General features: G+C 45.1%; 1 protein-coding gene across 8 annotated transcripts in view; it reads left to right on the forward strand.

Annotated features, from left to right (window-relative positions):
- LOC106593277 (ephrin type-B receptor 4b) overlaps nt 1-26,357 on the forward strand; it is a 99,312-nt gene that overhangs the window by 30,049 nt on the left and 42,906 nt on the right. For 7 of the 8 annotated variants that reach the window (XM_045701733.1, XM_045701736.1, XM_045701729.1 and 4 more), the window contains exons 3-9: nt 5,147-5,295; nt 5,563-5,704; nt 6,488-6,637; nt 6,859-7,102; nt 15,662-15,817; nt 19,117-19,458; nt 19,985-20,109. In XM_045701733.1, coding sequence (XP_045557689.1) covers nt 5,147-5,295; nt 5,563-5,704; nt 6,488-6,637; nt 6,859-7,102; nt 15,662-15,817; nt 19,117-19,458; nt 19,985-20,109 — 1,308 coding nt within the window. The remainder of the gene's footprint in view (nt 1-5,146; nt 5,296-5,562; nt 5,705-6,487; nt 6,638-6,858; nt 7,103-15,661; nt 15,818-19,116; nt 19,459-19,984; nt 20,110-26,357) is intronic. The other variant, XM_045701732.1, reaches the window with a different exon arrangement.

A 26,357-nucleotide genomic window follows, 5' to 3' on the forward strand; every position in this document is an offset into this window, starting at 1 on the left:
ACACACACACACTGAGGTATACACACACACACACACACACACACACACACACACACACACACACACACACACTGAGGTACACACACACACACACACACACACACACACACACACACACACACACTGAAGTATACACACACACACACACACACACACACACACACACACACACACACACACTGAGGTATACCACACACACACACACACACACACACTGAGGTATACACACACACACACACACTGAGGTATACACACACACACACACACACTGAGGTATACACACACACACACACACACACACACACACTGAGGTATACATACACACACACACTGAGGTATACATACACACACTGAGGTATACATACACACACACACTGAGGTATACACACACACACACACACACACACACACACACACACACACACACACACACACACACACACACACACACACACACACACACTGAGGGATACACACACACACACACACACACACACACACACACACACACACACACACACACACACACTGAGGTATACACACACACACGCACACACACACACACACACACACACACACACACACACACACACACACACACACTGACTCTGAGGTATACACACACACGCACACACACACTCTGAGGTATACACACACACACACACACACACACACACACACACACACACACACACACACACACACACACACACACACACTCTGAGGTATACACACACACACACACACACACACACAGATACTCTGAGGCACACACACACACACACACACACACACACACACACACACACACACACACACACACACACACACACACACACACACACACACACACACAGACGTAATAACACTCTAACCTGTATTATATGGTGTAATAACACTCTAACCTGTATTATATGATGAAATAACACTCTAACCTGTATTATATGATGTCATAACACTCTAACCTGTATTATATGATGTCATAACACTCTAACCTGTTTTATATGATGTAATAACACTCTAACCTGTATTATATGATGTCATAACACTCTAACCTGTTTTATATGATGTAATAACACTCTAACCTTTATTATATGATGTAATAACACTCTAACCTGTATTATATGATGTCATAACACTCTAACCTGTATTATATGATGTAATAACACTCTAACCTGTATTATATGATGTAATAACACTCTAACCTGTATTATATGATGTCATAACACTCTAACCTGTATTATAAGATGTCATAACACTCTAACCTGTATTATATTATGGAATAACAGTCTAACCTGTATTATATGATGTAATAACACTCTAACCTGTATTATATGATGTAATAACACTCTAACCTGTATTATATGATGTAATAACAGTCTAACCTGTATTATATGATGTCATAACACTCTAACCTGTTATATATTATGTAATAACACTCTAACCTGTATTATATGATGTAATAACACTCTAACCTGTTTTATATGATGTAATAACTAACCTGTATTATATGATGTCATAACACTCTAACCTGTATTATATGATGTAATAACACTCTAACCTGTTTTATATGATGTAATAACACTCTAACCTGTATTATATGATGTAATAACACTCTAACCTGTTTTATATGATGTAATAACACTCTAACCTGTATTATATGATGTCATAACACTCTAACCTGTTTTATATGATGTAATAACACTCTAACCTGTATTATATGATGTCATAACACTCTAACCTGTTTTATATGATGTAATAACACTCTAACCTTTATTATATGATGTAATAACACTCTAACCTGTATTATATGATGTCATAACACTCTAACCTGTATTATATGATGTAATAACACTCTAACCTGTATTATATGATGTAATAACACTCTAACCTGTATTATATGATGTCATAACACTCTAACCTGTATTATAAGATGTCATAACACTCTAACCTGTATTATATTATGGAATAACACTCTAACCTGTATTATATGATGTAATAACACTCTAACCTGTATTATATGATGTAATAACACTCTAACCTGTATTATATGATGTAATAACAGTCTAACCTGTATTATATGATGTCATAACACTCTAACCTGTTATATATTATGTAATAACACTCTAACTTGTATTATATGATGTAATAACACTCTAACCTGTTTTATATGATGTAATAACACTCTAACCTGTTTTATATGATGTAATAACACTCTAACCTGTATTATATGATGTAATAACACTCTAACCTGTATTATATGATGTAATAACATTCTAACCTGTATTATATGATGTCATAACACTCTAACCTGTGTTATATGATGTCACAACACTCTAACCTTTATTATATGATGTAATAACACTCTAACCTGTATTATATGATGTCATAACACTCTAACCTGTATTATATGATGTCATAACACTCTAACCTTTTTTATATGATGTAATAACACTCTAACCTGTTTTATATGATGTAATAACACTCTAACCTGTATTATATGATGTCATAACACTCTAACCTGTATTATATGATGTAATAAGACTCTAACCTGTATTATGTGATGTCATAACACTCTAACCTGTATTATATGATGTCATAACACTCTAACCTGTATTATATGATGTCATAACACTCTAACCTGTATTATATGATGTAATAACACTCTAACCTGTATTATATGATGTAATAACACTCTACCCTGTTTTATATGATGTCATAACACTCTAACCTGTATTATATGATGTAATAACACTCTAACCTGTTTTATATGATGTAATAACACTCTAACCTATATTATATGATGTCATAACACTCTAACCTGTATTATATGATGTAATAACACTCTAACCTGTATTATATGATGTAATAACACTCTAACCTGTTTTATATGATGTAATAACACTCTACCCTGTTTTATATGATGTCATAACACTCTAACCTGTATTATATGATGTAATAACACTCTAACTTGTATTATATGATGTCATAACACTCTAACCTGTTTTATATGATGTAATAACACTCTAACCTGTATTATATGATGTAATAACACTCTAACCTGTATTATATGATGTCATAACACTCTAACCTGTATTATATGATGTAATAACACTCTAACCTGTATTATATGATGTCATAACATTCTAACCTGTATTATATGATGTCATAACACTCTAACCTGTATTATATGATGTAATAACACTCTAACCTGTATTATATGATGTCATAACACTCTAACCTGTATTATATGATGTAATAACACTCTAACCTGTTTTATATGATGTAATAACACTCTAACCTATATTATATGATGTCATAACACTCTAACCTGTATTATATGATGTAATAACACTCTAACCTGTATTATATGATGTAATAACACTCTAACCTGTTTTATATGATGTAATAACACTCTACCCTGTTTTATATGATGTCATAACACTCTAACCTGTATTATATGATGTAATAACACTCTAACTTGTATTATATGATGTCATAACACTCTAACCTGTTTTATATGATGTAATAACACTCTAACCTGTATTATATGATGTAATAACACTCTAACCTGTATTATATGATGTCATAACACTCTAACCTGTATTATATGATGTAATAACACTCTAACCTGTATTATATGATGTCATAACATTCTAACCTGTATTATATGATGTCATAACACTCTAACCTGTATTATATGATGTAATAACACTCTAACCTGTATTATATGATGTAATAACACTCTAACCTGTATTATATGATGTAATAACACTCTACCCTGTTTTATATGATGTAATAACACTCTAACCTGTATTATATGATGTAATAACACTCTAACCTGTATTATATGATGTAATAACACTCTAACCTGTATTATATGATGTCATAACACTCTAACCTGTATTATATGATGTAATAACACTCTAACCTGTATTATATGATGTAATAACACTCTAACCTGTATTATATGATGTCATAACACTCTAACCTGTATTATATGATGTAATAACACTCTAACCTGTATTATATGATGTAATAACACTCTAACCTGTATTATATGATGTAATAACACTCTAACCTGTATTATATGATGTAATAACACTCTAACCTGTATTATATGATGTAATAACACTCTAACCTGTTTTATATGATGTAATAACACTCTAACCTGTATTATATGATGTAATAACACTCTAACCTGTATTATATGATGTAATAACACTCTAACCTGTATTATATGATGTAATAACACTCTAACCTGTATTATATGATGTAATAACACTCTAACCTGTATTATATGATGTAATAACACTCTAACCTGTTTTATATGATGTAATAACACTCTAACCTGTATTATATGATGTCATAACACTCTAACCTGTATTATATGATGTCATAACACTCTAACCTGTATTATATGATGTAATAACACTCTAACCTGTATTATATGATGTAATAACACTCTAACCTGTATTATATGATGTAATAACACTCTAACCTGTTTTATATGATGTCATAACACTCTAACCTGTATTATATGATGTCATAACACTCTAACCTGTATTATATGATGTCATAACACTCTAACCTGTATTATATGATGTAATAACACTCTAACCTGTATTATATGATGTAATAACACTCTAACCTGTATTATATGATGTAATAACACTCTAACCTGTATTATATGATGTCATAACACTCTAACCTGTATTATATGATGTAATAACACTCTAACCTGTATTATATGATGTAATAACACTCTAACCTGTTTTATATGATGTAATAACACTCTACCCTGTTTTATATGATGTCATAACACTCTAACCTGTATTATATGATGTCATAACACTCTAACCTGTATTATATGATGTCATAACACTCTAACCTGTATTATATGATGTAATAACACTCTAACCTGTATTATATGATGTAATAACACTCTAACCTGTATTATATGATGTAATAACACTCTAACCTGTATTATATGAAGTCATAACACTCTACCCTGTATTATATGATGTAATAACACTCTAACCTGTATTATATGATGTAATAACACTCTAACCTGTATTATATGATGTAATAACACTCTAACCTGTATTATATGATGTAATAACACTCTAACCTGTATTATATGAAGTCTCAGTGGGAGGAGATGAGTGGTCATGATGATGAAGGGACTAGTGTGAGGACCTATCAGCTGTGTCCTGGAGACAGCAGCACATCTCATTGGCTTAGGAGCCGGCTGATCCCCCGAAGGACTGCCTCCGTGCTCTACGTAGAGATACGGTACGGACACGCTGATTGGTCGATTGGTTTATAAAAGATGTTCAGTGATTGGTTGATTCGTTGTTTGTGGTCGCTGGGTCACTCTCTAGGTTTCTTCCTTCCAGGGAGTTTTTGCTAAGCCTCTATGCTTCTGCCTCTACATTGTCTGCTCTTTGCGGTTTTAGACTGGGTTTCTGTAACACATGACATAAAAGGTGCTTCATGAATACATTTGATTGACTTGTCGATTTAATTGATTATTGTATCGATCTATATATTGATTGACAGGTTTACGATGATCGAGTGTTCGTCTCTTCCCTATAACTCCCACTGGTCCTGTAAAGAGACATTTAACCTGTATTACTACCAGACGGACACGGACGAAGCTACCAACACGCACCCTGCCTGGATGGAAAACCCATATACTAAGGTACGGTTACAACGGATACATACAACGTCACGACTGGAGTGTCTGAAGTGCAATACAGCACTCCTTTCAAATAAAGGCATTTTTAGACAAATATGATAAATGTGTCACTTTGTCACTTTCGTGGCTATGTGGTGAAGCCGTATGCAGCTCCTGAAGAAACGGACTTGAAGCTAGCTAGCTAGTGTATTAGGAGTCAGAGAAGACTTGAAGCTAGCTAGCTAGTGTATTAGGAGCCAGAGAAGACTTGAAGCTAGCTAGTGTATTAGGAGTCAGAGAAGACTTGAAGCTAGCTAGCTAGTGTATTAGGAGTCAGAGAAGACTGGAAGCTAGCTAGTGTATTAGGAGTCAGAGAAGACTGGAAGCTAGCTAGTGTATTAGGAGTCAGAGAAGACTTGAAGCTAGCTAGCTAGTGTATTAGGAGTCAGAGAAGACTTGAAGCTAGCTAGCTAGTGTATTAGGAGTCAGAGAAGACTTGAAGCTAGCTATTGTATTAAGAGTCAGAGAAAACCTACCAACAGGGTAGGAGTTTGTCCCCATTGACAACCAAACAAACAACCAAAATCCTTCCCTGGTCTTGTAAGTTTGTTTATGGATCGTTACAGGAAGTTGCTTTACCATCCTGTCTACCCCTCTGATCCCTCCAGATTACCTTCTTGGTTTACCATCCTGTCTACCCCTCTGATCCCACCAGATTACCTTCTTGGTTTACCATCCTGTCTACCCCTCTGATCCCTCCAGATTACCTTCTTGGTTTACCATCCTGTCTAACCCTCTGATCCCCAGGTGGACACAGTAGCAGCTGACTTCCTGCTTCGGAGGGGCGGAGAGAAGAAGTCCAACGTGAAGACTCTCAGGATTAGTCGTTTGACTAAAAGGGGCGTGTACCTAGCCTTCCAAGCACAGGGAGTCTGCATGGCCTTATTGGCTGTCAGGGTACGAGATCTTTTAACAAGTGACTTACCTTTTTCTCAAACTAGTGTTTGTGTCTTTCAACAGTCCGCAGTTTTCTGAAGTTTTACAAAATCCCAGGCAAATGTGCGTATTCCCGAGGTCACTCAATAGATACATTTACTTCATTTCTAGTTTCTTATTTTTTCTTAGTTCCTTCTAGAAACTTCTAGTATCTTTCTAACCTGTATTTTGTCCCTCCCCAGGTGTACTTTAAGAAGTGTCCCACTCTGACGCGCTCTTTCTCCCGATTCCCTGAGACTGTTCCCCATACCCTGGTGGAGGGGGCTCAGGGAGTGTGTGTAGACAACGCCGAGACCCCTCCGGGCGAGCTGGCACGCCCTCCCAGCATGCTGTGCGGTGAGGACGGACAGTGGGTCGGTCAGCCGGCCACTGCCTGCGCCTGTCGGCCAGGGTACGAAGCTACAGACACAGACCTCCGATGCAGAGGTGAGAGAGTAACAGAGATAATATGTCAGAGAGAGTAACAGAGATAATATGTCAGAGAGAGTAACAGAGATAAACAGAAGAGAGATGGTAACAAGCTAGAGGGATGGGAGGGATGGAGAGTTGAGGGGAGGGAGGGAGAGTTGAGGGAGGGAGGGAGAGTTGAGGGAAGGAGGGAGAGTTGAGGGAGGGAGGGAGGGAGGGAGGGAGGGAGAGTTGAGGGAGGGAGGAAGAGTTGAGGGAGGGAGGGAGAGTTGAGGGAGGGAGGGAGAGTTGAGGGAGGGAGGAAGGGAGGGAGAGTTGAGGGAGGGAGGGAGAGTTGAGGGAGGGAGGGAGGGAGAGTTGAGGGAGGGAGGGAGGGAGAGTTGAGGGAGGGAGGGAGGGAGAGTTGAGGGAGGGAGGGAGGGAGAGTTGAGGGAGGGAGGGAGAGTTGAGGGAGGGAGGGAGAGTTGAGGGAGGAATGGAGAGTTGAGGGAGGGAGGGAGAGTTGAGGGAGGGATGGAGATGTGTCTGTGTGTGTGTGTGTGTGTGCGTGTGTGTGTGTGTGTGTGAAAGAGAGGCTGTGTGTGTGTGTGAGAGGCAGTGTGTGTGTGTGTGTGTGAGAGAGAGAGAGAGAGGCAGTGTGTGTGTGTGTGTGTGTGTGTGTGTGTGTGTGTGTGTGTGTGTGTGTGTGTGTGTGTGTGAAAGAGAGGCTGTGTGTGTGTGTGTGTGTGTGATAGAGAGGCAGTGTGTGTGTGTGTGTGTGTGTGTGTGTGAAAGAGAGGCTGTGTGTGTGTGTGTGTGTGTGTGTGTGTGTGTGTGTGTGTGTGTGTGTGTGTGTGTGTGTGTGTGTGTGTGTGTGTGTGTGTGTGTGTGTGTGTGTGTGTGTGTGTGTTAGCCAATACAGTGTATGGAAAAGCAGAGGTGTGTCAGTCTGGGAATAAAGCCACATCAAAGGAACAGAGAGAACAGAGGGAACAGAGAGAACAGAGGGAACAGAGAGAACAGAGGGAACAGAGGGAACAGAGAGAACAGAGGGAACAGAGGGAACAGAGGGAACAGAGGGAACAGAGAGAACAGAGAGAACAGAGGGAACAGAGGGAACAGAGAGAACAGAGAGAACAGAGGGAACAGAGGGAACAGAGGGAACAGAGAGAACAGAGGGAACAGAGGGAACAGAGGGAACAGAGAGAACAGAGAGAACAGAGGGAACAGAGGGAACAGAGAGAACAGAGAGAACAGAGAGAACAGAGGGAACAGAGAGAACAGAGGGAACAGAGGGAACAGAGAGAACAGAGAGAACAGAGGGAACAGAGGGAACAGAGAGAACAGAGGGAACAGAGAGAACAGAGAGAACAGAGGGAACAGAGGGAACAGAGGGAACAGAGGGAACAGAGGGAACAGAGGGAACGAAGGAGACATGATCCAGGGTGTCGTCTCTTTCCCGGGTCAAATTACCCACGCTGCACCTCACCACACCCTGCCACACCTGCAAAGCTGAGGCTCATCGGTGTTCTATAGCTTGGGAGTGATAGGATACTGTACCACACACACACACACACACACACACACACACAGCACAGACACACACACACACACACACACACACACACACACACACACACACACAGCAGACACACACACTCACACACACACACACACACACACACACACACACACACACACACACACACACACACACACACACACACACAGCAGACACACACACACACACACACACACACACACACACACACACACACACAGCAGACACAGCAGACACAGCAGACACACACACACAGCAGACACACAAACACAGCAGAGACACACACACACAGCGGACAGACAGCTGGTTTACATTAAGGTCAGAGCTGGAACAGAGAAATAGAGAGAGAGGAGGAATAGGAGACGGAGAAGGAGAGGCTAATTATAACCTAACGAACTCTGACCTAATGAACTCTGACCTAATGAACTCTGACCTAATGAACTCTGACCTAATGAACTCTGACCGAACGAACTCTGACCGAACGAACTCTGACCGAACGAACTCTGACTTAGCTAACTCTAACCCAGTACACCCCCCCTAACCCAGGACACACCCCCTAACCCTAACCCAGGACACACGCCTAACCCAAGACACCCCCCCTAACCTAGGACACACCCCCTAACCCAGGACACACCCCCCCCTAACCCAGGACACACCCCTAACCCAGGACACCCCCTAACCCAGGACACCCTCCCTAACCCAGGACACCCCCCTAACCTAGGACACCCCCCCTAACCCAGGACACACCCCCTAACCCAGGACACTCCCCTAACCCAGGACACACCCCCTAACCCAGGACACCCCCCTAACCCAGGACACCCCCCCTCCCAGGTTACAGGCTCTTCTCTCTGCAGTGTTATGGGTAACAGAGCGCTGGAGAGATGAGAGATAGATTGTTGATAAAATGTTGAGTCAGAATGTTTGAGTCACATCTGGAAATAACAATGTTTTTCCTGTGATAATATCAGCATTCCGTCGCTGTGCTTGTGCAGGAAGGTCTGTGTCTTTCTCTGCCTGAAGAGGTGTGTGAGTGGTGTTATGACTGTCTGGGGTGAGTGGTGTTATGACTGTCTGGGGTGAGTGGTGTTGTTATGACTGTCTGGGGTGAGTGGTGTTATTATGACTGTCTGGGGTGAGTGGTGTTGTTATGACTGTCTGGGGTGAGTGGTGTTATGACTGTCTGGGGTGAGTGGTGTTATGACTGTCTGGGGTGAGTGGTGGTGTTATGACTGTCTGGGGTGAGTGGTGTTATGACTGTCTGGGGTGAGTGGTGTTATGACTGTCTGGGGTGAGTGGTGTTGTTATGACTCTCTGGGGTGAGTGGTGTTATTATGACTGTCTGGGGTGAGTGGTGTTATGACTGTCTGGGGTGAGTGGTGTTATTATGACTGTCTGGGGTGAGTGGTGTTATTATGACTGTCTGGGGTGAGTGGTGTTATTATGACTGTCTGGGGTGAGTGGTGTTATTACTGTCTGGGGTGAGTGGTGTTATTATGACTGTCTGGGGTGAGTGGTGTTATTACTGTCTGGGGTGAGTGGTGTTATTATGACTGTCTGGGGTGAGTGGTGTTATGATGACTGTCTGGGGTGAGTGGTGTTGTTATGACTGTCTGGGGTGAGTGGTGTTATGACTGTCTGGGGTGAGGGGTGTTATGACTGTCTGGGGTGAGTGGTGGTGTTATGACTGTCTGGGGTGAGTGGTGGTGTTATGACTGTCTGGGGTGAGTGGTGTTATGACTGTCTGGGGTGAGTGGTGTTGTTATGACTCTCTGGGGTGAGTGGTGTTATTATGACTGTCTGGGGTGAGTGGTGTTATGACTGTCTGGGGTGAGTGGTGTTATGACTGTCTGGGGTGAGTGGTGTTATTATGACTGTCTGGGGTGAGTGGTGTTATGACTGTCTGGGGTGAGTGGTGTTATGACTGTCTGGGGTGAGTGGTGTTATTATGACTGTCTGGGGTGAGTGGTGTTATTATGACTGTCTGGGGTGAGTGGTGTTATGACTGTCTGGGGTGAGTGGTGTTATGACTGTCTGGGGTGAGTGGTGTTATGACTGTCTGGGGTGAGTGGTGTTATTATGACTGTCTGGGGTGAGTGGTGTTATTACTGTCTGGGGTGAGTGGTGTTATGACTGTCTGGGGTGAGTGGTGTTATGACTGTCTGGGGTGAGTGGTGTTATGACTGTCTGGGTGAGTGGTGTTATGACTCTCTGGGGTGAGTGGTGTTATGACTGTCTGGGTTGAGTGGTGTTATGACTGTCTGGGGTGAGTGGTGTTATTATGGCTGTCTGGGGTGAGTGGTGTTATGACTGTCTGGGGTGAGTGTTGTTATGACTGTCTGGAGTGAGTGGTGTTGTTATGACTGTCTGGGGTGAGTGGTGTTATGACTGTCTGGGGTGAGTGGTGTTATTATGACTGTCTGGGGTGAGTGGTGTTATTATGACTGTCTGGGGTGCGTGGTGTTATGATGACTGTCTGGGGTGAGTGGTGTTATTATGACTGTCTGGGGTGAGTGGTGTTATTATGACTGTCTGGGGTGAGTGGTGTTATTATGACTGTCTGGGGTGAATGGTGTTATTATGACTGTCTGGGTTGAGTGGTGTTATGACTGTCTGGGTTGAGTGGTGTTATGACTGTCTGGGTTGAGTGGTGTTATGACTGTCTGGGGTGAGTGTTGTTATGACTGTCTGGGGTGAGTGGTGTTATGACTGTCTGGGGTGAGTGGTGTTATGACTGTCTGGGGTGAGTGTTATTATGACTGTCTGGGGTGAGTGGTGTTATGACTGTCTGGGGTGAATGGTGTTGTTATGACTGTCTGGGGTGAGTGGTGTTATGACTGTCTGGGGTGAGTGGTGTTATTATGACTGTCTGGGGTGAGTGGTGTTATTATGACTGTCTGTGGTGAGTGGTGTTATGACTGTCTGGGGTGAGTGGTGTTATTATGACTGTCTGGGGTGAGTGGTGTTATGATGACTGTCTGGGGTGAGTGGTATTATTATGACTGTCTGGGGTGAGTGGTGTTATGACTGTCTGGGGTGAGTGGTGTTATTATGACTGTCTGGGGTGAGTGGTGTTATTATGACTGTCTGGGGTGAGTGGTGTTTTGACTGTCTGGGGTGAGTGGTGTTATTATGACTGTCTGGGTGAGTGGTGTTATTATGACTGTCTGGGGTGAGTGGTGTTATTATGACTGTCTGGGGTGAGTGGTGTTATTATGACTGTCTGGGGTGAGTGGTGTTATGACTGTCTGGGTGAGTGGTGTTATTATGACCGTCTGGGGTAAGTGGTGTTATTATGACTGTCTGGGGTGAGTGGCATTATTATGACTGTCTGGGGTGAGTGGTGTTATGACTGTCTGGGTTGAGTGGTGTTATTATGACTGTCTGGGGTGAGTGGTGTTATGACTGTCTGGGGTGAGTGGTGTTATTATGACTGTCTGTGGTGAGTGGTGTTATGACTGTCTGGGTGAGTGGTGTTATGACTGTCTGGGGTGAGTGGTGTTATGACTGTCTGGGGTGAGTGGTGTTATTATGACTGTCTGGGGTGAGTGGTGTTATTATGACTGTCTGGGGTGAGTGGTGTTATTATGGCTGTCTGGGGTGAGTGGTGTTATTATGACTGTCTGGGGTGAGTGGTGTTATTATGACTGTCTGGGGTGAGTGGTGTTATGACTGTCTGGGGTGAGTGGTGTTATGACTGTCTGGGGTGAGTGGTGTTATGACTGTCTGGGGTGAGTGGTGTTTTGACTGTCTGGGGTGAGTGGTGTTATGACTGTCTGGGTGAGTGGTGTTATGATGACTGTCTGGGGTGAGTGGTGTTATTATGACTGTCTGGGGTGAGTGGTGTTATGACTGTCTGGGGTGAGTGGTGTTATGACTGTCTGGGGTGAGTGGTGTTATTATGGCTGTCTGGGGTGAGTGGTGTTATTATGACTGTCTGGGGTGAGTGGTGTTATTATGGCTGTCTGGGGTGAGTGGTGTTATTATGACTGTCTGGGGTGAGTGGTGTTATTATGACTGTCTGGGGTGAGTGGTGTTATTATGACTGTCTGGGGTGAGTGGTGTTATTATGACTGTCTGGGGTGAGTGGTGTTATGACTGTCTGGGGTGAGTGGTGTTTTGACTGTCTGGGGTGAGTGGTGTTATGACTGTCTGGGTGAGTGGTGTTATGATGACTGTCTGGGGTGAGTGGTGTTATTATGACTGTCTGGGGTGAGTGGTGTTATGACTGTCTGGGGTGAGTGGTGTTATTATGGCTGTCATTGTTACCACCGATAAATCCACTATAATTGAGAATTTCAATTAGCATTTCTCTACGGCTGGCCATGCTTTCCACCTAACTGCCCCTACCCCGATCAACTGCCCGGCACCCTCCACAGCAACCCGCCAAAGCCCCCACCATTTCTCCTTCACCCAAATCCAGATACATGATGTTCTGAAAGAGCTGCAAAATCTGGACCCCTACAAATCAGCCGGGCTAGACAATCTGGACCCTTTCTTTCTAAAATGATCAGCCGAAATTATTGCAACCCCTATTACTAGCCTGTTCAACCTCTCTTTTGTATCGTCTGAGATTCCCAAAGATTGAAAAGCTGCCGCGGTCATCCCCCTCTTCAAAGGGGGAGACACTCTAGACCCAAACTGCTACAGACCTATATCTATCCTACCCTGTCTTTCTAAGGTCTTCGAAAGCCAAGTTAACAAACAGATTACTGACCATTTCGAAACCCACCGCACCTTCTCAGCTATGCAATCTGGTTTCAGAGCTGGTCATGGGTGCACCTCAGCCACGCTCAAGGTCGTAAACGACATCATAACCGCCATCGATAAGAGACATTACTGTGCAGCCGTCTTCATCGACCTGGCCAAGGCTTTCGACTCTGTCATTCACCGCATTCTTATCGGCAGACTCAACAGCCTTGGTTTCTCAAATGACTGCCTCGCCTGGTTCACCAACTACTTCTCAGACAGAGTTCAGTGTGTCAAATCGGACGGCCTGTTGTCCGGTCCTCTAGCAGTCTCTTTGGGGGTACCACAGGGTTCAAATCTCGGGCCGACTCTCTTCTCTGTATACATCAATGATGTCGCTCTTGCTGCTGGTGATTCTCTGATCCACCTCTACGCAGACGACACCATTCTGTATACTTCTGGCCCTTCTTTGGACACTGTGTTAACTAACCTCCAGACGAGCTTCAATGCCATACAGCTCTCCTTCCGTGGCCTCCAACTGCTCTTAAATACAAGTAAAACTAAGTGCTTGCTCTTCAACCAATCGCTGCCTGCACCTGCCCGCCCGTCCAGCATCACTACTCTGGACGGTTCTGACTTAGAATATGTGGACAACTACAAATACCTGGGTGTCTGGTTAGACTGTAAACTCTCCTTCCAGACTCACATCAAACATCTCCAATCCAAAGTTAAATCTAGAATTGGCTTCCTATTTCACAACAAAGCATCCTTCACTCATGCTGCCAAAAATACCCTCGTAAAACTGACTATCCTACCGATCCTCGACTTCGGTGATGTCATCTATAAAATAGCCTCCAACACTCTACTCAGCAAATTGGATGCAGTCTATCACAGTGCCATCCGTTTTGTCACCAAAACCCCATATTCTACCCACCACTGCGACCTGTACGCTCTTGTTGGCTGGCCCTCTCTTCATACTCGTCGCCAAACCCACTGGCTCCAGGTCATCTATAAGTCTTTGCTAGGTAAAGTCCCCCCTTATCTCAGCTCACTGGTCACCATAGCAGCACCCACTCGTAGCACGCGCTCCAGCAGGTATATTTCTCTGGTCACCCCCAAAGCCTATTCCTCCTTTGGTCGCCTTTCCTTCCAGTTCTCTGCTGCCAATGACTGGAACGAACTGCAAAAATCACTGAAGCTGGAGACTCATATCTCCCTCACTAGCTTTAAGCACCAGCTGTCAGAGCAGCTCACAGATCACTGCACCTGTACATAGCCCATCTGTAAACAGCCCATCCAACTACCTCATCCCCATACTGTATTTATTTATTTATTTATCTTGCTCCTTTGCACCCCAGTATCTCTACTTGCACATTCATCTTCTGCACATCTACCATTCCAGTGTTTAATTGCTATATTGTAATTACTTTGCCACCATGGCCTATTTATTGCCTTAACTTACCTAATTTCCACTCACTGTATATAGACTTTGTTTTCTTTTGTTCTACTGTATTATTGACTGTACGTTTGTTTATTCAATGTGTAACTCTGTGTTGTTGTTTGTGTCGAATTGCTACGCTTTATCTTGGCCAGGTCGCAGTTGTAAATGAGAACTTGTTCTCAACTCGCCTACCTGGTTAAATAAAGGACTTGTTCTCAACTAGACAACCTGGTTAAATAAAGATGAAATAAAAAAAATAAAGAGATATATGTTATCGTATAGAAATGTTAGCAAGATTTGAAATGATAATCTGTTTGGGCTTCTTGCAGTCTGTAAATGATTAGCTACATTCCACTGGTTCCAGGCTGAATGTAGTTGGTGATCATAGAGACCAGAAGGCTTAACTGTGGAGCCACAACTCTATTCTGACTCTGTTGTTTCTCTCTCTCTCTCTGTCTCTCTCTCTGTCTCTCTCTCTCTCTGTCTCTGTCTCTGTCTCTGTCTCTCTCTCTCTCTCTCTCTGTCTCTCTCTCTCTTTGTCTGTCTCTCCCTCTGTTTCTCTCTCTCTCTCTCTGTCTCTGTCTCTGTCTCTGTCTCTCTCTCTCTCTCTCTGTCTCTCTCTCTCTGTCTCTCTCTCTGTCTCTCTCTCTCTCTCTCTCTCTCTCTCTCCCTCTGTCTGTCTCTCTCTCTCTCTCTCTCTCTCTCTGTCTCTCCCTCTGTCTCTCTCTCTCTCTCTCTCCCTCTGTCTGTCTCTCCCTCTCCCTCTCCCTCTGTCTCTCTCTCTCTCTCTCTCTCTCTGTCTCTCTCTCTCTCTCTCTCTCTCTCTCTCTCTCTCTCTCTCTCTCTCTCTCTCTCTCTCTCTGTCTCTCTCTCTCTCTCTCTCTCTCTCTCTCTCTCTCTCTTTCCCCAGCTTGTCCAGTGGGTCAGTATAAGGCAGGGTCAGGAGTCGGTGGGTGTGTCCTGTGTCCGACCAATAGCAACACTTTAGTAACAGGCTCCGCCTACTGCCTCTGTCGTCCTGGTTACCACAGAGCAGATTCCGACCCCACACACACACCCTGCACACGTAAGTCTCTGTCTCCTCCTCCTCTTTCTCCTCCTCTGTCTCCCCATCTGTCTCCTCCTTCTCATGTGTGTCCTCCTCCTCTTCCTGTCTCATCCTTCTCCTGTCTCTTCTTCCTCCTCCTCTTCCTCCTCCGTCTCCACGATATCAGCCCTATAAAATATTAACTATATTTACTATATGTACTATATTAATTATATGTACTATATTAACTATATGTACTATATTTACTATATTAACTATATTTACTATATGTACTATATGTACTATATGTACTATATTAACTATATGAACTATATGTACTATATGTACTATATTAACTATAAGTACTATATGTACTATATGTACTATATGTACTATATGAACTATATGTACTATATGTGCTATATGAACTATATTATCTATATATACTATATGTACTATATTAACTATATTAACTATATGTACTATATGTACTGTATTAACTATATGTACTGTATTAACTATATGTACTATATGTACTATATTAACTATATGTACTATATGTACTATATGACTATATGTACTATATGTACTATATGTACTATATTAACTATATTAACTATATGTACTATATGTACTATATTAACTATATTAACTATATGTACTAAATGTACTATATTAACTATATGTACTATATGTACTATATTAACTATATGTACTATATGTACTATATGAACTATATTAACTATATGTACTAAATGTACTATATGAACTATATTAACTATATGTACTATATGTACTATATGTACTATATTATCTATATGTACTATATGTACTATATTAAATATATATACTATATGTACTATATGTACTATATTATCTATATGTACTATATTATCTATATGTACTATATTATCTATATGTACTATATGTACTATATTATCTATATGTACTATATGTACTATATGTACTATATGTACTATATGTACTATATGTACTATATTAACTATATGTACTATATGTACTATATTATCTATATGTACTATATGTACTATATGTACTATATTAAATATATATACCATATGTACTATATTATCTATATGTACTATATTATCTATATGTACTATATTATCTATATTATCTATATGTACTATATTAACTATATGTACTATATATACTATATGTACTATATGTACTATATTATCTATATGTACTATATTATCTATATGTACTATATTAACTATATGTACTATATTATCTATATGTACTATATTAACTATATGTACTATATGTACTATATTATCTATATGTACTATATGTACTATATTAAATATATATACCATATGTACTATATTATCTATATGTACTATATTATCTATATGTACTATATTATCTATATGTACTATATGTACTATATGTACTATATGTACTATATTATCTATATGTACTATATTAACTATATGTACTATATTATCTATATGTACTATATTAACTATATGTACTATATTAAATATATGTACTATATTATCTATATGTACTATATGTACACGCCTGGGCGTGTTTGTGTAAAATAACACGCGGGCAGAAGGTGGTCCGAAGCATTGAAAAGAGGTTTCCGTAGGGACGGTTGGGGGCGAAGGTGAAAAGAGGTTTCCGTAGGGACGGTCGGGGGCGAAGGTGAAAAGAGGTTTCCGTAGGGACGGTCGGGGGCGAAGGTGAAAAGAGGTTTCCGTAGGGACGGTCGGGGGGCGAAGGTGAAAAGAGGTTTCCGTAGGGACGGTCGGGGCGAAGGTGAGAAGAGGTTTCCGTAGGGACGGTCGGGGGGCGAAGGTGAAAAGAGGTTTCCGTAGGGACGGTCGGGGGCGAAGGTGAGAAGAGGTTTCCGTAGGGACGGTCGGGGGCGAAGGTGAAAAGAGGTTTCCGTAGGGACGGTCGGGGGCGAAGGTGAAAAGAGGTTTCCGTAGGGACGGTCGGGGCGAAGGTGAAAAGAGGTTTCCGTAGGGACGGTCGGGGCGAAGGTGAAAAGAGGTTTCCGTAGGGACGGTCGGGGCGAAGGTGAAAAGAGGTTTCCGTAGGGACGGTCGGGGGCGAAGGTGAAAAGAGGTTTCCGTAGGGACGGTCGGGGGCGAAGGTGAAAAGAGGTTTCCGTAGGGACGGTCGGGGGGCGAAGGTGAAAAGAGGTTTCCGTAGGGGACGGTCGGGGGGCGAAGGTGAAAAGAGGTTTCCGTAGGGACGGTCGGGGGGCGAAGGTGAAAAGAGGTTTCCGTAGGGACGGTCGGGGGGCGAAGGTGAGAAGAGGTTTCCGTAGGGACGGTCGGGGGGGCGAAGGTGAAAAGAGGTTTCCGTAGGGACGGTCGGGGGGCGAAGGTGAAAAGAGGTTTCCGTAGGGACGGTCGGGGGCGAAGGTGAAAAGAGGTTTCCGTAGGGACGGTCGGGGGGCGAAGGTGAGAAGAGGTTTCCGTAGGGACGGTCGGGGGGCGAAGGTGAAAAGAGGTTTCCGTAGGGACGGTCGGGGGGCGAAGGTGAAAAGAGGTTTCCGTAGGGACGGTCGGGGGGCGAAGGTGAAAAGAGGTTTCCGTAGGGACGGTCGGGGGGCGAAGGTGAAAAGAGGTTTCCGTAGGGACGGTCGGGGGCGAAGGTGAAAAGAGGTTTCCGTAGGGACGGTCGGGGGGGCGAAGGTGAGAAGAGGTTTCCGTAGGGACGGTCGGGGGCGAAGGTGAGAAGAGGTTTCCGTAGGGACGGTCGGGGGCGAAGGTGAGAAGAGGTTTCCGTAGGGACGGTCGGGGGCGAAGGTGAGAAGAGGTTTCCGTAGGGACGGTCGGGGCGAAGGTGAGAAGAGGTTTCCGTAGGGACGGTCGGGGGCGAAGGTGAGAAGAGGTTTCCGTGGGACGGTCGGGGGCGAAGGTGAGAAGAGGTTTCCGTAGGGACGGTCGGGGCGAAGGTGAGAAGAGGTTTCCGTAGGGACGGTCGGGGGCGAAGGTGAGAAGAGGTTTCCGTAGGGACGGTCGGGGGCGAAGGTGAAAACTCAGTTTCCATAAAGTCACATCCTTTTCTTCTTTTCCTGTTTCTGGGCTCTGACTGGAACCCATTGTTGTTATCTCACTCAGAGTATGGAGCTCAAAGCCACCTGGGAAATCTATAAACATGACTTGACTCTCTCCCCTCCCTCCTCCCCCATCCTGTCTCCCTCTCTCCCCTCTCTCCTCTCTCCCCTCCCTCCCTCCCCTCTCTCTCTCCCCTCCCTCCCCTCTCTCTCTCCCCTCCCTCCTCCCCCATCCTGTCTCCTCTCTCTCCCCTCTCTCTCTCTCCCTCCTCCCTCCCCCATCCTGTCTCTCCCCCAGGCCCTCCCTCGGCGCCCCGCTCCATTGTAACCCAGATCAACGACACCATGGTGACGTTGGAGTGGTCGGAACCTTTGGAACGCGGTGGCCGTGGAGACCTGACCTACAGCGTGGGGTGTGTCCGCTGTGGAGACTCCTCCCCTCAGAGGGCGTGTCTTCCCTGTGAAGAGGGCGTGTCCTATCGCCCCAGCCAGCGCGGCCTATCGCAGCGCAGGGTGGTCATCCGCGGGCTCCTCCCACACACCACCTACACTTTCACGGTCCAGTCGGAGAACGGCGTCTCACAGCTCAGCCTATCGGAACCCTCCGTGGAAAGGGTCAATATCACAACCAGCCGAGACGGTATGAAGACACACACACACACACACACACACACACACACACACACACACACACACACACACACACACACACACACACACACACACACATACTACACACACACACACACACACACACACACACACACACACACACACACACACATACACACACACACACACACACACACACACACACACACATACTACACACACACACACACATACTACACACACACACACACACACACACACACACACACACACACACACACACACACACACAACACACACACACACACACACACACACTACACACACTACACACACACACTACACACACACACACACACTACACACACACACACACACACACACTACACTCTATTGATCTACATGTTACTATGCATGATGTATAATACATTTTATTCTATGTGTCTCTCTCTCTGTTTGTGTGTGTGTGTGTGTCTCTCTATGTGTGTGTGTGTGTGTGTGTGTGTGTGTGTGTGTGTGTGTGTGTGTGTGTGTGTGTGTGTGTGTGTGTGTAGTCCCAGCCCCAGTCTCAGGTATTAGAAGGACCAAAGCGTCAGAGAACAGTTTGACTCTACAGTGGCACAGTCGCCAAAATACACACTACACTGTCCTGGAATACCAGCTACGATACTGTCCCAAGGTACACACTACTCTGTCCTGGAATACCAGCTACGATACTGTCCCAAGGTACACACTACTCTGTCCTGGAATACCAGCTACGATACTGTCCCAAGGTACACACTACACTGTCCCCATCACACTACTCTGTCCTGGAATACCAGCTACGATACTGTCCCAAGGTACACACTACTCTGTCCTGGAATACCAGCTACGATACTGTCCCAAGGTACACACTACTCTGTCCTGGAATACCAGCTACGATACTGTCCCAAGGTACACACTACTCTGTCCTGGAATACCAGCTACGATACTGTCCCAAGGTACACACTACACTGTCCCCATCACACTACACTGTCCCCATCACACTACTCTGTCCTGGAATACCAGCTACGATACTGTCCCAAGGTACACACTACTCTGTCCTGGAATACCAGCTACGATACTGTCCCAAGGTACACACTACTCTGTCCTGGAATACCAGCTACGATACTGTCCCAAGGTACACACTACTCTGTCCTGGAATACCAGCTACGATACTGTCCCAAGGTACACACTACACTGTCCCCATCACACTACTCTGTCCTGGAATACCAGCTACGATACTGTCCCAAGGTACACACTACTCTGTCCTGGAATACCAGCTACGATACTGTCCCAAGGTACACACTACTCTGTCCTGGAATACCAGCTACGATACTGTCCCAAGGTACACACTACTCTGTCCTGGAATACCAGCTACGATACTGTCCCAAGGTACACACTACTCTGTCCTGGAATACCAGCTACGATACTGTCCCAAGGTACACACTACACTGTCCTGGAATACCAGCTACGATACTGTCCCAAGGTACACACTACTCTGTCCTGGAATACCAGCTACGATACTGTCCCAAGGTACACACTACTCTGTCCTGGAATACCAGCTACGATACTGTCCCAAGGTACACACTACTCTGTCCTGGAATACCAGCTACGATACTGTCCCAAGGTACACACTACTCTGTCCTGGAATACCAGCTACGATACTGTCCCAAGGTACACACTACACTGTCCTGGAATACCAGCTACGATACTGTCCCAAGGTACACACTACTCTGTCCTGGAATACCAGCTACGATACTGTCCCAAGGTACACACTACTCTGTCCTGGAATACCAGCTACGATACTGTCCCAAGGTACACACTACTCTGTCCTGGAATACCAGCTACGATACTGTCCCAAGGTACACACTACTCTGTCCTGGAATACCAGCTACGATACTGTCCCAAGGTACACACTACTCTGTCCTGGAATACCAGCTACGATACTGTCCCAAGGTACACACTACTCTGTCCTGGAATACCAGCTACGATACTGTCCCAAGGTACACACTACTCTGTCCTGGAATACCAGCTACGATACTGTCCCAAGGTACACACTACTCTGTCCTGGAATACCAGCTACGATACTGTCCCAAGGTACACACTACTCTGTCCTGGAATACCAGCTACGATACTGTCCCAAGGTACACACTACACTGTCCCCATCACACTACTCTGTCCTGGAATACCAGCTACGATACTGTCCCAAGGTACACACTACTCTGTCCTGGAATACCAGCTACGATACTGTCCCAAGGTACACACTACTCTGTCCTGGAATACCAGCTACGATACTGTCCCAAGGTACACACTACTCTGTCCTGGAATACCAGCTACGATACTGTCCCAAGGTACACACTACTCTGTCCTGGAATACCAGCTACGATACTGTCCCAAGGTACACACTACTCTGTCCTGGAATACCAGCTACGATACTGTCCCAAGGTACACACTACTCTGTCCTGGAATACCAGCTACGATACTGTCCCAAGGTACACACTACTCTGTCCTGGAATACCAGCTACGATACTGTCCCAAGGTACACACTACTCTGTCCTGGAATACCAGCTACGATACTGTCCCAAGGTACACACTACTCTGTCCTGGAATACCAGCTACGATACTGTCCCAAGGTACACACTACACTGTCCCCATCACACTACTCTGTCCTGGAATACCAGCTACGATACTGTCCCAAGGTACACACTACTCTGTCCTGGAATACCAGCTACGATACTGTCCCAAGGTACACACTACTCTGTCCTGGAATACCAGCTACGATACTGTCCCAAGGTACACACTACTCTGTCCTGGAATACCAGCTACGATACTGTCCCAAGGTACACACTACTCTGTCCTGGAATACCAGCTACGATACTGTCCCAAGGTACACACTACTCTGTCCTGGAATACCAGCTACGATACTGTCCCAAGGTACACACTACTCTGTCCTGGAATACCAGCTACGATACTGTCCCCAAGGTACACACTACACTGTCCCCATCACACTACTCTGTCCTGGAATACCAGCTACGATACTGTCCCAAGGTACACACTACTCTGTCCTGGAATACCAGCTACGATACTGTCCCAAGGTACACACTACACTGTCCCCATCACACTACTCTGTCCTGGAATACCAGCTACGATACTGTCCCAAGGTACACACTACTCTGTCCTGGAATACCAGCTACGATACTGTCCCAAGGTACACACTACTCTGTCCTGGAATACCAGCTACGATACTGTCCCAAGGTACACACTACTCTGTCCTGGAATACCAGCTACGATACTGTCCCAAGGTACACACTACTCTGTCCCCAGCACACTACTCTGTCCTGGAATACCAGCTACGATACTGTCCCAAGGTACACACTACACTGTCCCCAGCACACTACACTGTCCCCAGCACACTACTCTGTCCTGGAATACCAGCTACGATACTGTCCCAAGGTACACACTACACTGTCCCCAGCACACTACACTGTCCCCAGCACACTACTCTGTCCTGGAATACCAGCTACGATACTGTCCCAAGGTACACACTACTCTGTCCTGGAATACCAGCTACGATACTGTCCCAAGGTACACACTACTCTGTCCTGGAATACCAGCTACGATACTGTCCCAAGGTACACACTACTCTGTCCTGGAATACCAGCTACGATACTGTCCCAAGGTACACACTACTCTGTCCTGGAATACCAGCTACGATACTGTCCCAAGGTACACACTACTCTGTCCTGGAATACCAGCTACGATACTGTCCCAAGGTACACACTACTCTGTCCTGGAATACCAGCTACGATACTGTCCCAAGGTACACACTACTCTGTCCTGGAATACCAGCTACGATACTGTCCCAAGGTACACACTACTCTGTCCTGGAATACCAGCTACGATACTGTCCCAAGGTACACACTACACTGTCCCCATCACACTACTCTGTCCTGGAATACCAGCTACGATACTGTCCCAAGGTACACACTACTCTGTCCTGGAATACCAGCTACGATACTGTCCCAAGGTACACACTACTCTGTCCTGGAATACCAGCTACGATACTGTCCCAAGGTACACACTACACTGTCCCCATCACACTACTCTGTCCTGGAATACCAGCTACGATACTGTCCCAAGGTACACACTACACTGTCCCCATCACACTACTCTGTCCTGGAATACCAGCTACGATACTGTCCCAAGGTACACACTACTCTGTCCTGGAATACCAGCTACGATACTGTCCCAAGGTACACACTACTCTGTCCTGGAATACCAGCTACGATACTGTCCCAAGGTACACACTACTCTGTCCTGGAATACCAGCTACGATACTGTCCCAAGGTACACACTACACTGTCCCCATCACACTACTCTGTCCTGGAATACCAGCTACGATACTGTCCCAAGGTACACACTACACTGTCCCCAACACACTACACTGTCCCCAGCACACTACACTGTCCTGGAATACCAGCTACGATACTGTCCCAAGGTACACACTACACTGTCCCCATCACACTACACTGTCCCCATCACACTACACTGTCCCCAGCACACTACACTGTCCCCAACACACTACACTGTCCCCAGCACACTACACTGTCCCCATCACACTACACTGTCCCCAGCACACTACACTGTCCCCATCACACTACACTGTCCCCAGCACACTACACTGTCCCCATCACACTACACTGTCCCCAGCACACTACACTGTCCCCAACACACTACACTGTCCCCAACACACTACACTGTCCCCCAAAACACTACACTGTCCCCATCACACTACACTGTCCCCAACACACTACACTGTCCCCAACACACTACACTGTCCCCAGCACACTACACTGTCCCCATCACACTACACTGTCCCAAGGTACACACTACACTGTCCCCATCACACTACACTGTCCCCAGCACACTACACTGTCCCCAGCACACTACACTGTCCCCATCACACTACACTGTCCCCAGCACACTACACTGTCCCCATCACACTACACTGTCCCAAGGTACACACTACACTGTCCCCATCACACTACACTGTCCCCAGCACACTACACTGTCCCCAGCACACTACACTGTCCCCATCACACTACACTGTCCCCAACACACTACACTGTCCCCAGCACACTACACTGTCCCAAGGTACACACTACACTGTCCCCATCACACTACACTGTCCCCAGCACACTACACTGTCCCCATCACACTACACTGTCCCCATCACACTACACTGTACCAAGGTACACACTACACTGTCCCCAGCACACTACACTGTCCCCAGCACACTACACTGTCCCCATCACACTACACTGTCCCCAGCAAACTACACTATCCCCATCACACTACACTGTCCCAAGGTACACACTACACTGTCCCCATCACACTACACTGTCCCCAGCACACTACACTGTCCCCATCACACTACACTGTCCCAAGGTACACACTACACTGTCCCCATCACACTACACTGTCCCCATCACACTACACTGTCCCCAGCACACTACACTGTCCCAAGGTACACACTACACTGTCCCCATCACACTACACTGTCCCCATCACACTACACTGTCCCCATCACACTACACTGTCCCCATCACACTACACTGTCCTGGAATACCAGCTACGATACTGTCCCAAGGTACACACTACACTGTCCCCAGCACACTACACTGTCCCCAGCACACTACTCTGTCCTGGAATACCAGCTACGATACTGTCCCAAGGTACACACTACTCTGTCCTGGAATACCAGCTACGATACTGTCCCAAGGTACACACTACTCTGTCCTGGAATACCAGCTACGATACTGTCCCAAGGTACACACTACTCTGTCCTGGAATACCAGCTACGATACTGTCCCAAGGTACACACTACACTGTCCCCATCACACTACTCTGTCCTGGAATACCAGCTACGATACTGTCCCAAGGTACACACTACTCTGTCCTGGAATACCAGCTACGATACTGTCCCAAGGTACACACTACTCTGTCCTGGAATACCAGCTACGATACTGTCCCAAGGTACACACTACTCTGTCCTGGAATACCAGCTACGATACTGTCCCAAGGTACACACTACTCTGTCCTGGAATACCAGCTACGATACTGTCCCAAGGTACACACTACTCTGTCCTGGAATACCAGCTACGATACTGTCCCAAGGTACACACTACACTGTCCCCATCACACTACTCTGTCCTGGAATACCAGCTACGATACTGTCCCAAGGTACACACTACTCTGTCCTGGAATACCAGCTACGATACTGTCCCAAGGTACACACTACTCTGTCCTGGAATACCAGCTACGATACTGTCCCAAGGTACACACTACACTGTCCCCATCACACTACTCTGTCCTGGAATACCAGCTACGATACTGTCCCAAGGTACACACTACACTGTCCCCATCACACTACTCTGTCCTGGAATACCAGCTACGATACTGTCCCAAGGTACACACTACTCTGTCCTGGAATACCAGCTACGATACTGTCCCAAGGTACACACTACTCTGTCCTGGAATACCAGCTACGATACTGTCCCAAGGTACACACTACTCTGTCCTGGAATACCAGCTACGATACTGTCCCAAGGTACACACTACACTGTCCCCATCACACTACTCTGTCCTGGAATACCAGCTACGATACTGTCCCAAGGTACACACTACACTGTCCCCAACACACTACACTGTCCCCAGCACACTACACTGTCCTGGAATACCAGCTATGATACTGTCCCAAGGTACACACTACACTGTCCCCATCACACTACACTGTCCCCATCACACTACACTGTCCCCAGCACACTACACTGTCCCCAACACACTACACTGTCCCCAGCACACTACACTGTCCCCATCACACTACACTGTCCCCAGCACACTACA

Source organism: Salmo salar, chromosome ssa18 (assembly GCF_905237065.1).
Source record: "Salmo salar chromosome ssa18, Ssal_v3.1, whole genome shotgun sequence".
NCBI lineage: Eukaryota > Metazoa > Chordata > Actinopteri > Salmoniformes > Salmonidae > Salmo > Salmo salar.